The 17,904-nt window shown below is 43.2% G+C and overlaps 1 protein-coding gene across 3 annotated transcripts in view; it reads left to right on the forward strand.

The window, feature by feature from the left end:
• The window catches only part of NOL4 (nucleolar protein 4), a 262,828-nt gene that overhangs the window by 234,841 nt on the left and 10,083 nt on the right, over positions 1-17,904 (forward strand). For all 3 annotated transcript variants that reach the window (XM_060243837.1, XM_060243838.1, XM_060243839.1), the window contains one exon: positions 9,520-9,700. In XM_060243837.1, coding sequence (XP_060099820.1) covers positions 9,520-9,700 — 181 coding nt within the window. The remainder of the gene's footprint in view (positions 1-9,519; positions 9,701-17,904) is intronic.

The raw sequence follows: 17,904 nt of genomic DNA on the forward strand, positions 1-17,904 counted from the left end.
GGTGCAGAAAAGGCATCCAAAATGATCAAAGGTATATGCTAATAAATTTGGAGCTTTTTAGTTTGGAGAACTAAGGGGGGCATGATGCAAGTTTTTAAATTATGGTGTAGAGCAAGTGGGAAAATTTTTCTCTCACTGTCTTTTCAATCAAAGAGTAATTAACTTGTGGGATTCACTGCCATAGTTTATAGTGAATGCTGCTAGTTTAGTTGGCTTTAAAAGATAAATTCATAGAGAATATATCTATCAATGGCTATTAGCTAAATACTGCAACTATATCACACTATGAGTGAGATCACGCAAGAGATTTGACCCAACCTAGCCACACCTCCCCTCTGGATTTAATATGTGCGATTACATGCACACATCTGCCCCCTTCAATACTTACCTCATCTTAGGATAGGCTGAGATGGGATGAAATCTCTAAACGCATGCAGGGCATGTTTCTTGGCTGTCTGAATGGCCAGGGTGTGCGATGCACCTGCCCTGCATGCACAGGAGTAGTCTGAATGTTCCTCTTGTGCATGTGGCTCTCCTGGCAGCAGGGTGGGGACTGTGTGATTGCTGCAGTGCATATCAAAGAGCACTGGCTTTTTCAAAGCCGGGATACTCCCATGCCAAATTCCCAGCGTGATCCTATCCAGTACCACAGCACTATAAAGAGGAACACAACCACCTATGATTTGTGTGAAACTGAAGCAATCTGCAGTGGCACAAATTTCTGAAAAATTGTTTCATTTCAAACAATTGTAATGTTAAAACAGTTCTAGTATTGTTAAAACAATCCTGGAGAGGAAGCAGAGTGGAGTAATTAGAATGTTGGACTAAGATCTGGGAGATCCTGGACTAGCCACTTTACCTCTCAACCTAACCAACCTCACACAGATATAGTGAGGATAAATAGAGGATAGGAGAATGATGTTGAATGCTTCTTTGAGTCCTCATTGGGGAGGGGAGGGGAGGGAAGAAAGAAAGAAAGAAAGAAAGAAAGAAAGAAAGAAAGAAAGAAAGAAAGAAAGAAAGAAAGAAAGAAGGAAGGAAGGAAGGAAGGAAGGAAGGAAGGAAGGAAGAAAGAAAGAAAGAAAGAAAGAAAGAAAGAAAGAAAGAAAGAAAGAAAGAAAGAAAGAAAGAAAGAAAGAAGGAAGGAAGGAAGGAAGGAAGGAAGGAAGGAAGGAAGGAAGGAAGGAAGGAAGAAAGAAAGAAAGAAAGAAAGAAAGAAAGAAAGAAAGAAAGAAAGAAAGAAAGAAAGAAAGAAAGAAAGAAAGAAAGAAAGAAAGAAAGAAAGCTTCTGGCTTTCAACTGTTTTCATCTACAACTTCATTTGAACATCATTTGCATTTTAGGTGTTCTAGAGATTTACCATAATTCTTAGTAAACTAAAAGTATGGACAGCAGAATTCATGTAAACCTTTTTTGTGTTTAACACTTAAGTTATCATTTACATACAGAACGTCAGTTTGTTCACATGGAAGGCCAAAATATTGTTTCTACAACACAGTCAAAACATTTTGGGTTGCAATTGTTATAAATGAAAACCAGCCCTGCATTTTCTGAGCCATTTCCCCTGTTTGCTAGAACCTTTCTATTGTCCAAAACACAGCCATTTTAGAATCCTCTATGCTTCTAAGACACACACATCTACCTGTTTCTCTCAGAAGCAAGTTCATCTTTTTTGTCCTAGCTCAAGAGAACAGGGAGAACCATCTTTTCATTCCTGAAGGTCAATTGTTTGTTAGAAAGACAACCCCCAAAGCAACACACAATGAGAACATAAAGTTTCTGAAGTCCAGATAAGGCCTGAAGGATGGTCCACTCTGTCTTATCACAGCAGGGGCACTTGCAACATGTACAGAACATGTAATATATCTGTTGATTCTGATGCACTATGGTACTAGCAAGCCATTGTTTTGAACAGGATATAATACAGACCCTAAAATCAAAAAAGGGTGGCCTCTTCTCCTGAGGAGGTCACTCTGCTAACAGTCCATATCCATTCATGGCAACCAAGTACTCTGTCAGTTAATTGCCTCATCTACATGTGTGTGGGTCTTGTGCTAAGTGCCTATTATTGAATAAATTCTGTGACTCTCTGGGAAATGGGAGGTAATTTGAACATCTCTCCTAAGACTGCTGATACTGCTCTTCTTGGAAGAAGGGTCTGATCCACTTTTCCATTGCATTCTGAGACACTGACTACCAGCTATGTGTGGCTTTGCTCACTGTACCGAATTCTTCATCTGATGAAGTGTGCTTAGAGAGCACAAGAAAGCTTATGTTCAGAATAAAACTAAGTTGGTCTTAAAGGTGCACCTTGACTCCTATTGTGTTCTACAAGCTGCAGCTGTGTAACCTGATCTTTGAAAGTATATTTCCCACAAGAGTGGAGCAGTTCAAATTCAGTGGGGTTTTAAACTGTGAAACAACTTGCTGCAGGCCAGGTGATATAGGACAGGTGTTTAAACACCAACCTAATTTTCATACCTGACCCAATGTGAAATAAATGTTGTTAGTCTTTAAGGTGGCACTGGACACTTGTTTTATTCCACTGCTATAGACTACCACAGCTACCCATCATGGATTCTTATGTAGCAGTTTCTATACTTCTGACCCACCAAGGTGTGTTTGATAGCAGAAGGAAGAAATAAGAAACAATTTTAGCAGACTCCAAAATATGAGTTCCCAGAATAATAAGAGCTAGAAGCATAATTTTCTCATGGAGCAATAATCCATCTATCCAGTTTATGGTGTCCAGAGGCCACTATTCATGTTTCAACTTTTTTAAATGGCGGGTTTCATATAGGTTGATTCATTCCATGTGTAACTAGTAGGGTTAATGCATTTTTATTCTGGTAGCAGTTAATGACCACCAAACACTTAGTGTTAATGGGGTTTAATGAACCAAAGCAAAAGCCAAATAACATCAAGTCCCTGTTTAGAAAAAAAAATCATTGCTGATAACATCAACTCTATAACCTTATTAAAACTGAAGGAAATTATTGAACGCTTTGATATACCAAAACACGATTCAGTAATTTGAGCTTTCAAGTTCATTACTCATAAAATTTAAACTGGGTCAAGCCCAGAAGAATTAAAGCTAATGAAAAACACAATATTAGGTCAAGGTGGTTCTTTTGCTAGCTTATATGAAAATAACAATAGTGCACAATGAGACAAGAGAACACTAAACAAAATGTCCCTGACACAGTTCTAATCAAACACAGTTCTAATCAAACCCAATGATCTCGTGCAACAACTAACCAACTTAGATGGGGATGTGCATCAAAAATTTGGAGTAGGAGTGTGCAACAAAAAAATTCAAGAAAATTCAGATTTGGGGTATTCGGGGCTTAAAAATTTGATGGGCTGAATGTCTCCTAATGGCAGATTCAGTAGCCGAATCTGATTCAGGAGATATTTGGCTATTTCCGAGTATATAGCCCCATCATACCCTATGGGCTATTGAAGTCAATGGCAATATAGGGTATAATGAATTGCGGCTGGGGGGAGGGGGTTTGAGGTAGAGGCTCCAAATTTGCAGGGCAGCTGCAGGAACCTCCCTCCCCCAACAGAACCAGGGGGTCCAATTCTAGGGGCACTCGAAGACAGTCACTTTTTCCACTGGAGAGGCACCAGATGTAGGCTTGCAAATTTGGTTCCTCTCACTCAAACCCCCTCCTCTCAAGAGTCAGGGAAAAATGACTCTGAGGGGAGGAGATTTGAGTGAGAGGCACCAAATTTTCAGGCCTGCTTCTGGTGCCTCTCCATGATTCTCCAGAAAGCCCCCATCCCAATTTTTAAATCTGATAGATTTTCAAATTTGAACTAAGGTCCTGTACATTACCATTGCCACAGAAGCACTTGTTCTACCAGGCAACTATGTTCCTTGCAAGCTAGCACTTTTAGCACAGTTGACTTGACTGCAGAGATTCTCTAGCAGAATTTGACTGCTGCCTGGGGTAGATTTTCCCATCATAGATGGTTTCCCTAGAGTTGAACTCTCAGGTCCAGTCTTTTGCAAGCTGGAGGTTCTGTGGGAGGGAGGCACCAAAATCAGCAGTGCAATTTGGAGCCTCTACCTCAAACCCCCTCCCCCAGCCACAATTCATTATAACCTATTTTGCCACTGACTTCAATGGCCCAAAGGGTATAATGGAGTCAAATAGCCACCAAATTTCAGCAGCTGTTCGCAGCTGTTTTTATTCATCACCAGAATAAGATCAGAGAATCTGACCCAGCTCTATATGGTCTGAATACAGCTGAATCAGCTGTTTTTCAGGGTTTTATTCAGTTCAGCCAAACTGAATACACACCCCTAGTTTGGATTAGTGGCTAGGTTGGTGGACTAAGATCTGGGACACCCCTGTTCAAAACTTTACTCTGCCATATAAGCTCGGTGAATGACTTTGGGCCACTCACTGTCCCTCAACCTAACTTTCATCACAGGGTTGTTGTGAGGGTAAAATGGCTGATGGGTGAATTATGTTAGCTGTTTAGGGAGAAACGCAGCTTGTAAGTATCCAAATAAATAAAGACACATCTCTGCACTTCATTATATATATACTGCCTTCCTTGTTAATGTTTAGGAAGTAGGTGAAGACATTCCTATTTACCCAGGCACCTGCCATTTTCCCCCATTTGTTGGCTATTAGTTTTTTTCTGGTTAGCTTGGTTGTTTGTCTACTGATAGAGTATATATTATATTCTTACAGTTTTATTTGTTGTATTGCAATGATATTTTTTATTGTTGTTGCTTTTATTGTGTTGCTTTACTGCTATTGCAGCTGGTTATATTGATTTTAATTGTTTTAAGTGGTGTTTGTCAATATATTCTTGCACCCTGCCTCAAGTATCCTATGTCTATGAAACAGCATAGGAATAATAATTCTTCCACAATAATAAGCTAGATGTGATACCTAATTTTGCACAAAACATACTTGATGCCACAGTTTCTCATTCATCTTTGTGTGGTTCTTTATTCTGCTTGTCTGTAACACCTTAGCTGCTGAATTCCAGAATCCTAAAAATGATAATTTTTGTTCAACTGGTAGGTACTAAATTGCATAGAAGAAGAAATATGGTTTGGATCCTGTTACTATTAGGTTAATCTGTAACTGGTTGACAGATCATACCCAAAGAGTGCTTGTGAATACTTCCTCATCCTCTTAGGAGTGACAAGTGGAGTGCCTCAAGGATCTGTCTTGGAACCTGTTTTGTTCAACATCTTTATAAATGATTTAAATGAAGGAATAGAGGGAATACATTAATATTGCAGATGATACTAAATTGGGAAGGGTCGCAAATGCAGTAGAAGACAGAGACAGGATACAAGATGACCTTGACAGACTGGGAAACTGGGCTAAAACAAATAAAACTAATTTTAATGGGGATGTTCTGCATTTAGGTAGGAAAAATCAAATATATAATTATAGGATGGGGGAGACTTGTCTTGGCAGTAGTATGTGCAAAAAGGATCCAGGGGTCTTAATGGACCATACACTGAACATGAGTGATGCGGTAGCTAAAAAGGCGAATGCAGTTCTGGGCTGTATCAACAGCACTATAATATCCTGATCACGTAAAGTGATGATATTGCTTTACTCTTCTCTGATTAGAACTCACCTACAATATTGTGCCCAGTTTTGGACATCACAATTTAAGAAAGATATAGACAAGATATAGACGTCCAGAGAAGGGCAATGGTGAGGTGTCTGGAGAGCAAGTCCTACGAGGAAAAGCTGAAGGACCTGGAGAGGAGAGGAGATGAAGCTTGCATTGTTGCCATGTAATGTTGCTGTTTGGGGGTGGGGCTTCCCCTGTCAGCCTCTGAAGGATTCAGATCCAGCCAGAGCAACTGACCTCTCCCCCTTGCCTCTCTGACTGTCAGAAAGGTGGGGACCAGCTGAGCTATCTCCCCCGGGGTGCCTCTTTAACTGTTGGAGAGGTGGCTGGTTGAGCTTTCATTGTGCTTCTGCAGCCACAGCTGCAGAAACAAGAGGAAGATCCCCCCTGCACTTCCCAGGCTGTCTGGGAGACACAGAGTGCCTGGGCATTCCCTATCCTTCTGCAGTCACCCTCCCTCCCTGCTCTCTTCCCCTCCCTCCCTGCCTTCTCTCTCCCTCCATCCCCATCTTCTTTCTCTCTCTCTTCCCCTTCCTTCCTTTCCCCTCCTTTCCCCCTCCCTCCCTTCAGTCCTGCCTTCTCTCTTCCTCTGTTCTCATCTTCTTTCTCTCTTTCCCCTCCCTCCCAGTTTTTCCTTCTTGCGCTCTCTTTCCCCTCCACCCCTATTTTCCCTCTCTCTTTCCCCTCCCTCACCATTTTCCTCTCTCTCTCTCTTTCCCCTCCCCTATTTCTCTCCCTCTCTTTCCACTCTCTCCCTATTTCTCTCTTCCCCCTCCCTCCCTCCCCCATCCATCCATCCATCCATCCATCCATCCATCCATCCATCCATCCATCCATCCATCTATCCATCCTTTCTCTTTTATTCTCTCAGTAGCATAACTCATTTGCCTATCAGGAATGTGGCATATGCAAATAAGCTATGCTACTGAGCTTCTGCACCTTTTCCCCTACAAAATGACCCATGGATATGATCACCATCTTCAAGTACTTGAAAGGCTGTCACATAAAGGATGGTGCATAATTGTTTTCTGTTGCCCCAGAATATCAGACCAGAACCAATGAGTTGAAATTAAATCAAAATGTTTCTGTCTAACCATTAAGAAGAACTTTCTGACAGGGCAGTTCCTCAGTGGAACAGGCTTCCTCAGGTGGTGGTGGTCTCTCCTTCCTTGGAAGTTTTTAAATAGAGCTAGATGGCCATCTGACAGGAATGCTGATTCTGTGAATTAGGCAGATTATGAGGAGGAGGGCAGGAAGGGTTGCATCAGTGCTTCGTTCTTGTGACTCTTTCTTACACATCCAGGGAAATGTCAATTGCTACTTTGGGGTCAGTCAGCAATTTTTCTCCAAGCCAGTTTGGCAAGAGAACCTGGAGATTTTCAAACATCTTCTGGGCATGAAATAGGGGTCACTGGGGATATATGTGTGTGGGTGAGGTATTTGTGAAGTTCCTGCATTGTGCAGGGGGTTGGACTAGATGACCCTGGAAGCACCTTCCAACTTTATGATTCTATGGTTCTAAGAAAATTGTACATATTTGGTCACTGTATTTTTAAATAATATTAACTATGATCAATTTTCATTTGAAACTCATTTACTAATCAGACTAACAAGTCTTCAGTAGATAGGATGAACAATATAATTTCATGTACAAAGTTATGTGTACTTGTTGATTAATTCAATAAAAAGTTAATGTAAACAGAAAAAAACTCAGGAAACCAATGCAGATTGCTCTGTCCCTATGTGGTTCATATTAGAGGAACAGGAGAAGCAGAGAAAAAGTTCCTATTGAAATTTTTAACAGAAAACATGGCAGGACATCTTCTGAATTAATATATATAACTGGCAATTATGACGTTATTTATAACGCATATAAAACCTCATATGTCACCTAGTTAGTTTTATCTCAGGAAACAAACTTAAATGGCAATAACCTTTTCCTTCCAAGAAGTCAAACCAGTCCCAAACTTCAGAATTATGCAGAATAATCATTGTACTCCAATAGAGTAAACTACTAGCGAAATGTGCAATCCACTGTAGTGTAGTACAGTGTGTTGAGTTTTTTCCACTGCTTAGTTTTGCCAGCTGCAGCTTGAAAAATTCTTGGGATAGGATTGCCAGGTTCTACCTTCATGCCGGCAGGGGGATTTGAAGGGTGTTCCCATAGGGGACAGGATGTTGCATGACATTCCCAACATGATGACATCATGCTGAAGTTATATCATCATGCTGGAGATGCTGCACTGCCTCAAACCATAGAGTTTTGCCCAAAAAGCAGAGCATCACTGAATGATATTCCTGATGTGAAGATGTCACTTCCATGTGATGTCATTGTGTTGGGGATGTTGCCATGCAATGTTGCTGTTTGGGGGTGGGGGTGGCAGTGGGCAGACACCCCGAAAAGCCAGGGATTCCCCGCCCTGGTCTGGGGCTTTCCAAGGGAAACTGACTCCAGAGAGCAGTTGTAATTCCAGAAGAACCTTGGGTCTCCCTGAAAGTTGATGACTCTGGTTCTGCTCTGTGTTCTGGAACTGTTAAAAATTGCCCCAAACTCTCTCATGCTTATTATGACTTTATCAGAATGGGAAAGTGGCCATGTCCAGGAATCATATTTCCTTACTTGTTTCCTTGCATTTTTCCACTCAAAGAACAGGGATCAACTTTTCAAAATTATTTACAAAAGCAGTGGTAGCAAACTTGTACTGTAAAGTTCTTGGAAGAAATGCAATAACATGAGATGCGGTGGTCCAGTTAATGGCAGGTAGCTAATATTGTAGGAAATATAATGCATGTGCCTAACATTGCCAAGTATGGCCAGGCATTTGGGGATAATGGAAATGTAAGTTTCTGTGTATGCATTTGCTTGAAGAGGAAGAAACAGTGCTTCATCACACACCACAGGAGGACATGAATACTCATCAACACATTTATCCTAAGGACGAATGATCATTTAAAGCAAACCTCCTGGTCTGGGAAGCCAATATATTACTGTATAGTAATTATACAGATATGAAAAAGCTGTATATGAAGAATACTATATAGTAGCAGTTTTTAAAATTAACAAGAGAATGTCATGATCTATCCCACTTTCTATTATATGGGAGCTAGTAATGAAAAGTATAAGTTATTATGTGCAGAAACATGTCTTATGGCAGGAGTGTGAGTGAGATGACTTTCAGGTCCATGATTTATTGTTTATTTTCCTTTGTTATTTGTTATCCCTTCCTAGCATCCTTGTTGCCAGTCTCTCCAAAGAAATCTGCCTATATATTTTTATTGCTTATCAAAAAGGTCTCAGTTGCCTTCACCTGGATAACCCAGGAGAGCCCGATCTCATCAGATCTCAGAAGCTAAGCAGGACTGACTCTGGCAAATACTTGGTTGGGAGACCTCCTTGGAATATTAGCAGTTGGGAGGCAGGGGCAAGCTTTGTTTAGCCACCTCTTTGAATATCCTCCAGACCCCCATTAAGAGTCAGTTTCCAGGTGTACACAAACACATTGAAATACAAAAAACCCTCAATTGATCCTTGCAGCAAGAAAATCAGTTCAAATGGCACTGTAATCATTTATCTCTGTCCTGTTCTTAGTTGTATTTACTAGGTTTTGTTGACACAAGGAATACTTTAAGGCTATGGGTATGGAATTTCCTATATAGTACCTACCAATAGAACACCCATAAACAGTGTCATTCTCAGGATAATCCACAATGATGTCTTGGTTTCTTTCTGGCAAATAAAGTGTCAATTAAAAACTTGTATGTGCTTGTTTCACATTTTCTTTAACCTGTTGTGAAAGTAGTGTAGGCTAAGTCTATTAAACAACAATGCAATGTCTTCTTCGTTCAAGGGAAAAATGCAGCAGTGATTTGACACTGTCCATTGAACCATTGTTCTTGCAGGATGAGACTGCTCCAGCTGACAAACCATATAAACAGGAACCAACCCAGGTCACTTATTCAACATCAGCTGTTTCCAGCACACAGGAGGTGTTGTACATAAATGGAAATGGAACCTACAGTTACCATAGTTACAGAGGGTTAGGAGGAGGTTTGCTAAATCTCAGTGATGCTTCTAGTAGTGGTAAGTATTTTTGCAGACTTCTGCATATATATTTGTGTGCATGATTTCCCCACACCAGCAATATTTAAGATGAAAATTACTGCCTATTTTTATTAAAGGTTATAAATCTGCCAAAGTATTAAATATCTGTGGGCTCAAATTAATGACTTCTCTACTTCTATGCTCCTAATGGGTACAGATTACTTAGGTTACTTTTTAAAACTGGTACATTTGTGTGTGATAATGGAAATTCTACCTATCTGATATATTAAATAGAATTCTCATTCTTATATTAACTATACAAAATATAATAAAGATATCCTTAAAAGAACTCATGCTCAGTTATGTCCACTGTTTACAGAGTTGGATTGCTTCTTTCAGAACTCCAGAAGGAGGGAATTCCATACTTGGATAAAATATTGTCTACATTGTTTCTCTGCATATTCTCACCATTTATATTGCACAAAGGACTTCATAAAAATAAGGTCTTGGCTGGCAATAGCACCTATCTGTATAATCTCTTTTGTCTATCTAAAGGACACCACAGAAAATGGACTTTAAAAAAAAATGGCATTTTTTTGGGAATGGATACCTTGGGTTTTATTTAGTTGGAGTGTTTTTAAAAACCATCTTTCCATCCAAACTAGATACTAAAAGTAACATACAACATCATAAATCTATAAATAAAATTTGGACGAGGCAGTGGGTGTCCAATAAAGCCGGCCTCCCTTGCCGAAGCCTTCTGTCTTCATGCAGCCCAGATTAAGACAACTTAGGGATCCAGCGGCACCAGCTCGGAGGCTGTATATTTATATTACTAGTGTTACTGGTTCTAAATTATATTGTTTTACTGTTTTTAAATAGTGCTCTTAAATATTGTATTTATGTATCTATTTATTGATTCTTGTAAATGAGCTGATGGCTTGAGAGTAAGCCCATGATGTGATCCTCCCTAAGCCTGCTTGTGGGGAGGGTGGAATACAAGTCTAAAGAAATTAAAACAAATAAAATAAACATTAAATCACATTAAATCAGCAGTGCCTATAAGAGTAAAGTAAGTTCATTTGCCTTTTCTACCCAAAACTGAATGAAGATAAATGTCTATAAGAAGAGGCCACAATTTTTAGCATTGGGCTATCCACCTGTTGCAATGATGATACCAACCATATACTCAGCTTGCCCGCAGGACGAGCCGCCATGGGATGACAAGCCCTATGGACCCACATGGGCACAAACCTCTATGTGGTTCCCTTGACATCTGAGGGCAAGGCTTGCCCTGGTAGGGTTGCCAATCCCCAGTTGGGAGCAGGAGATCCCCCGGTTTGGAAGCCCTCCACTTGCTTCAGTATTATCAGAAAGTGGACAAGGGGGTATAATTGGAAAATTTATCTGTGGGTATCTGGTAGAGGCATAGCATAGTATCTGGTACCTCTCCTCCAAGTTTCAAAAAGATTGGACCAGGGAGTCCAATTCTGTGAGCCCCAAAAGAAGGTCCCCCATCCTTCATTATTTCCAATAAAAAGAAGACATTTAAAAGTAGTATGGTCCTTTTAAATGTGATGGCCAGAACTCCCTTTGGAGTCCCATCCTGCTTGTCACAACCTTGCTCCTAGCTCCACCCCCAAAGTCCGCACATATTTCCTGAGTTGTACCTGGCAACCCTAGCCCTGAGTTGGGCATATCACTGCATGCCCCCACCTCAAGCCCCCTTATGAGGGACCCATACCTGGGAAGTCACCCTGAGCCTGCTTCATCAGGGAAGGTGGGATATAAATACAATAAAATAAATGAATGAATAAGTCAGGCACATAAGCGACCCTGAGCCTTTTTCGGTAAGGAGGGTGGAATATAAATCCAATAAATAAATAAATAAGTCAGGCACATAAACTCAGCCTACCCCCAAATAAGATCTGGCCTGATGTCCAACTGCCTGGAAAAGCTGCGACAAAAGAAACAATGAGGAGTGATACAATACCAATTTGCAAAAGCTACAAACAATGCAGAAACTGCCCAATTATTGCCAAACTCCCACAATAGCAACCAAGAAAGCAAGCCATCCTGAATACTATCCACTCAAAAGAAAGATACATGCCAAAAAGCTTGTGGTTTTGGGGGCCATCCCCTTTTCCCTTAAGGATGTCAGGTTGCGTAAGACCATGGATTCTGATACTGGCAGGCAAGGAATGCAGCAGCAGCCTCTGGAGAAGGCAAGAAATGAAGCAACATCACAGGAGTAGGAAAGCTGAGTAGAGTTTGCAGTGGAATTGAATATTTCCTGAATGATCACTTGTTGAGAACGCATGTTTCTTCTGGGAAAGGGATCCAGGGGAAAATTTGATTGGGAGGCAGTGCCCAGAACCTCAATAAGGTATCTCTAATGTATCAAGGTGAAAAGGAAATGTTAGCAGAGAGGCACACCAAAACAAATTGGTGTACCAGAGGCATTACCTGCTCAGAGCATGAAGACTGGTAGTTAATGGACCTGACCACAGCTGCTTGTCACACCAAAAAACCACCAATTTGTTCCTAAAATGGTCTTGCTGGATGACTACTGCTATGAAGATGGGGGAGGGAGGGAGGAATTGAGGAAGGTAAGGCCCCTCAAGATTCTGGTATGCTCCCAGCGGGAGAGCAGTCAATGAGCACACCAATGACCACTGAGATAAACCCCAAAACCAAGATTGCCTGCAGCATCAGAATGTACATGCAGGATATGGCTCAAGTAAGTAGGTGACTACCAAATGGAAACCCTATTGAAGTTTGAGAGGAAGATGAACTCAGCTTGTAGGTCAGTTTTCATGCCCCGTGTAATCATACCAGGGTGACTGCATGATCAAAAGAGACATAATGCACATTCTGAAAGATGGCCTCATTGACGAATGAGCCCTATGGGTAGGACAAATGGTGAATCAGTAGAAATTCTCCTGGGGCTTCTTGGGGACATTCTTAAATTTGAGAGGGATCAGGTGTTAAAAGGCCCTGTGACTCTGCTGGCCATGGACTCCTTGGCAAACTTAGCAGTGACCACATGACGCATGTATCAGAGAGATTTTAAGTTGTCTGAGTTTGAGGGCACCCTGGACCCAGTGAAAGGGATTTGAAAGCCCAGAGTAAAACCATCATATAGGAAACTGGTGGAATATGGGTGGGATATTGTTCTAACTATGGCCAATGGGCTTGCAGGCAGATGAGCATCACAAGGCAGGGACAAGCACTGCATACTTTGAGGAATTGGAAGTGGCAACAGGGGAGATTCCTAGCCCCCACACCTCTCTTGCTGTTATTAGAGCACAACAAAATCATTGGGAGTTGTTCAGTCCCTGAGGCAGGAGGGACTGGGGTGTAGGCCAAAGCAGCTGTTGCAGTTGTGCTCACAGCAAGCAATGTGGCATTTTCTCTGGTTATACTGCTAGTATATGTGCCAGGTGGGCTCCCTGCAACCAACCCTTTTAAGGCCCTGGTAGACTTAGGCCTGTCTATGGGATATATCTACATAGCATCTATCAAGGATGTTCTCATGCTTTACAGGTGAGATGACTACCTCAAGGGTCTTTGTAGCCTCCATAGGATGGTTTTAAGGTGGGACTTTGTAGAGTACTTGGGCTAGTTCCCCCCAACCCTTCTGTGGATGGCCCATACAAGCAAGACTAGGATGTGGGCAGTAGATAACCAGTAACTCTCCAGTGCATGGAGTTGATTCCTTGTCTGAGGAATTTGTTTATTTGATTTATATCCCATCCTCCCTGCCGAAGCAGGCTCTGGGCAGCTCACAACATAAAACCACAACAAACAGTTAAAATCAATACATATAAATTACACATTCAATTAAAACAGTCACACCATCAATAATTAAAACAATTGGTGCTAATCTATTTGATGTTATGTTTCAGTTTTCAGTGGCGACGGTATTTCCTCAGTTTCCCTACGACACAAGCTCAACATCAGTTGAAAGCCAACAGGAAGAGTGTGGTCTTACAGGCCTTGCGGAACTGAACAAGGTTTTGCAAGGCCCTTACTTTCTTTGGTAACTGATTCCACCAGTAGGGGGCTGCAATCAAGAAGGCCCTTTCTCTAGTGGTCTTTAATTTGGCCCCCTTTGGCCTGGGGATTACTAATAGATTTTGAGATCCAGATTGAAGTACCCTTTGGGGAACGTTTGGGGAGAGATGGTCCCTAAGGTAGGCAGGTCCTAGTCCATACAGGGCTTTAAAGGTAATAACCAGCACCTTGTATCGAATCCGGTATACTATTGGTAGCCAGTGCAGTTCCCGTAGGCCCAGCTGTATGTGCTCCCACCTGGGGAACCCTAATAGCAGCCTGGCTGCCATGTTCTGCACTAGCTGCAGTTTCTGAGTTCAACACAGGGGCAGCCCCAAGTAGAGGGCATTACAGTAGTCCAGCCTCGAGGTGACAGTTGCATGGAGCTCTGTTGCCAGGTTGCCGCGCTCCAGGAAGGGGACCAACTGCCTCACCCACCTAAGATGGAACAAAGTGGATTTAGCAGTGGCTGCTATCTGGGCCTCCATTGTCAAGACAGGTTCCAGTAGCACCCCCAAGCTTCTGACCCTGTGTGCCATTATCAGTGGCGCACCGTCAAATGCTGGTAAGGGGATTTCCCTGCCTAGACCACCACGACTCAGGTAAAGGACCTCTGTCTTTGTTGGATTCAGCTTCAGATGACTCAACCTAAGCCATCCTGCCACAGCTTGCAACACAAGATCCAGATTTTCTGGAACGGAGCCAGGCTGTCCGTCCATCAGCAGATAGAGCTGGGTGTCATCAGTGTACTGGTGGCAACCCAACCCATACCTCCAGGCAATCTGGGCAAGGGGGCGCATATAGATGTTGAACAACATTGGGGAGAGGACCACCCCCTAAGGCACCCCACAATTAAGCGCATGCCTCTGGGACAGCTCTCCCCCAATCGCCACCCTTTGTCCCCGACCATCTAGGAAAGAGGAAAGCCATTGCAAGGCTAACCCCTAAATCCCTGCGTCAGCGAGGCGGCAGGTCAGTAGCCGATGTTCGACCGTATTGAACGCAGCCGATAAGTCTAACAACATCAGCACCGCCAAGCTGCCTCGATCCAGAAGCCGCTGGAGGTCATCCACCAGGGCAACTGTCCAGCCTGGGCGGAAGCCAGACTGGTGGGGATCTAGGATGGAAGCGTCATCTAGAAAACTCTGTAACTGTCGTGCTACTGCCCTCTCAATAATTTTACCCAAAAAGGGCAAATTTGAGACCGGTTGATAGTGCGCCAATTTGGCCGGATCTAATATAGGTTTTTTCAGGAGAGGGCAGATCACAGCCTCTTTAAGAGGCGTTGGAAAAAGCCCTTCAGAGATGGATCTATTTATGATATCCTGTATAGGATATCTAAGCTCCCTCTGGCAAGCTTTAATTAGCCAAGAAAGGCAAGGGTCCAAATCACAGATTGTTGGGCGCACAGTGGAGAGGATTCTGTCGACTTCCTCTAGGCTGAGCATATCAAAGCAATCCAGAAGACAGGCATGGGGCCTCGAGTTCACGTACTGTTTCCAAAGTGGCGGGGAGGCGGTTGCGGAGCGATGAGATCTTATCTGCAAAAAAAGTTCCCAAATCCTCACAGCCACTAAAACTCCCGCTGTAAAGATCAAATCTAGCATGTGCCCCGCCTGGTGAGCGGGTGTTGTAACAAATTGGGAGAGTCCCAGTGTTGCCATGGATGACACTAGTTCCATCGCCTGACTGGAGGTCGCGTCATCAATATGGACATTGAAGTCACCCAGGATCAAAAGCCTTGGGTACTCCAATGCCCAGCCTGTTACGGCCTCCATCAGGGACGGTAAGGCACTGGCTTGTGTTAGGTGGACAATACACCAGCCATATCGCCAACCCCTCTCCAATGTCTCACGCCAAACCAGCACATTCAATGCCAGGAAGAGTCACCAGAGCTCCTGTAACTGTTGGATGTCTCCCTTCCTCATGTTACCATCTGAGTTCTTCATCACTGGTCTCCCTTCCTCTTGACCAGGACATGCCTCATCAGGACCTCAGCCTCCAAGCTGCTGGGATCACTGGGAGAACTCACCCTTCATCCATCCCTAGCCAGCTGCACGGCCCTGGTGGCCTGGGGCACTGCCTACCCCCATCCTGGGGATGCTGCTATAGTGGCCAGTGCCTCTGCACCAGTGGAAGGGAGCCCAGCTGTTCGAGCCGCTCAGTGAGGTGAATCAGGGTTTGTAAGATGCCCTGCAGCACAGCTGAACTCTCCAGCCCTGAAAGGTGCCCACTGTGGGATAGCAGGGCCCAACCAGATGCAGGCCAGCTGCTGTGGCCCTGCACAGATGACCAGGAGGCTATTATATATTTAGTAATGGACACGTGTAAGGCTACTGGATGTTTTACTGAGGTTGAAACACAAGAGGGAAAAGGCAGCTTTCATCAGGCAGGCTGTTTGGCTCAGATAGGGAAACAGGAAGGTGATTGGCAGAAGTGGAAGGTGGGAGGTTGTTGGCTGCTTGGCCAAAGAGAAGGCCTTCTTGGATGGCTTGGCTAATGAATAGTTAACAAACCCCTAATTGAGAAGTCAATCCCCCACATCCTCTCCCTTTCCCCCTTTTATTAATTTTTATATTTAAGCCCTTTAAATTATCTATGCGCTAAATGGTTCAAGCCAAAAAGAGGTCTCAGCAGATCTGACTGATGGTTGAAGGAGAAGGGGGGTGGAACCCAGCCCAAAAGAATGCAGGCTACAAATGAAAGGCCTCTGGGCAGCACCACTGGACCCTTGAGGCGGAAAGCTGGGAAGGAAGAGGGGAGGCAAGCAAGCCAAAGGCACAAAGAAGTACAGCAAAGCAATGGGCCCTACTTAGTTGGGGGGTAGGGTGGCCAAAAGCCCAGGAAGAAATGACCACTTTGATAAGAAAACAGCCCATCCTGGTGCACTTGTTCCTCGTGCAGCCACTGCTGAACTGCCAGGCCCCAGGCTGCTGCACCCATTCCCCCACTGCCATCCTATTGCTGCACTGAACTCTCACATGTATGCAGCTACCACCATACCTGTTCCCTCATCCCTGTTATTGCAGCAAGTCCACATGGCCTCTGCCCCTGGGGTTGCTGTGTGCTGCTCCCATGGCCAGGAGTAAACTTTGCCACCAAATGTGCTGAGGAGAAGTAGAGTCCTATGTGGAGGATAATCTGCATCCTCAATAAGGCCACTTGCTGAAGTTGGGTCCCCTGCAGAAGATCACCATCGGGCCCTCCTTCTTCGTGCATTCTTCTTGTGCTGGTCCACTTCCCTGCCATGATCCTCTCTTGAGAAAAATGGGCCCAGCTGACAAGAGGCCCAAGTGCCACTTTAAATAAGTAACAAAGGGGTATGGACCAGAGAACCCTTTAAATTACTTTTGCAAGATCTTTTCTCCCTTCTGTTCTGCTAGCTTTGGGGAACTGCCCCCAACAAAAAAGAGGGAGGAAATATCTCAGATCTTCCCCCTCCACCGCATCACGAACCTCACAAAAAGAACCAGATCAGTAAATCGGGAGGCTCATGAAGGTTCATAGTTCATATGACCCTATATGAACCAGGGTGAACCTCCATTTTCCTGGTTGTACCCACCCCTAGTCAAGAATGACTACAACTGGCCAGCCAGCTTTTATTAGTAAAAGTCTGAGGCAATTTCAGATATCTGCCTCACCAAGGACAAAGCAAGAGTCTAAGATTACTCCCATTGTGAGCCTGATCATTGTGTTGCAAACATCTAGAAACGTTTCCACAGTTTACATATCTTCATGTTGCAACAGTGTTGCCACATATTTTAGTTTCTACCTGTTGTGCACCACCTGCTTAGAAGCACAGAACCTCAGTTAGGAAAAAGGCCACATCACTCCAATATAAATGCTTTTGCTACCTTCCAGACTGACATCTTAAGATCACCAGTAACAAAATTTTTTAAAAGTATATCAAACAATATTACCTAAAGAAATTACTCTCCTCTGTGATTTGATCACGCATTCATTATGCTTTATTTCTCCGTTCTTTCTATAAAAGTAAATTCCTAGAATTTTCTTTGACCGGAGTGATTCATTGATCTTATCAGAAGAAAGAAAATTTGCTTGCATGAAAACATAAGTAGGAACATTCATTTAGTGCTCCAAAAATATCCCCATTATAGCTTTAACTGATTGAAATTAAGGCAGAGGACATGCATTAGTCATCAATGTGTGGCTAGATTCAAAAGTAA

Source organism: Heteronotia binoei, chromosome 7, assembly GCF_032191835.1.
Source record: "Heteronotia binoei isolate CCM8104 ecotype False Entrance Well chromosome 7, APGP_CSIRO_Hbin_v1, whole genome shotgun sequence".
Taxonomy (NCBI): domain Eukaryota; kingdom Metazoa; phylum Chordata; class Lepidosauria; order Squamata; family Gekkonidae; genus Heteronotia; species Heteronotia binoei.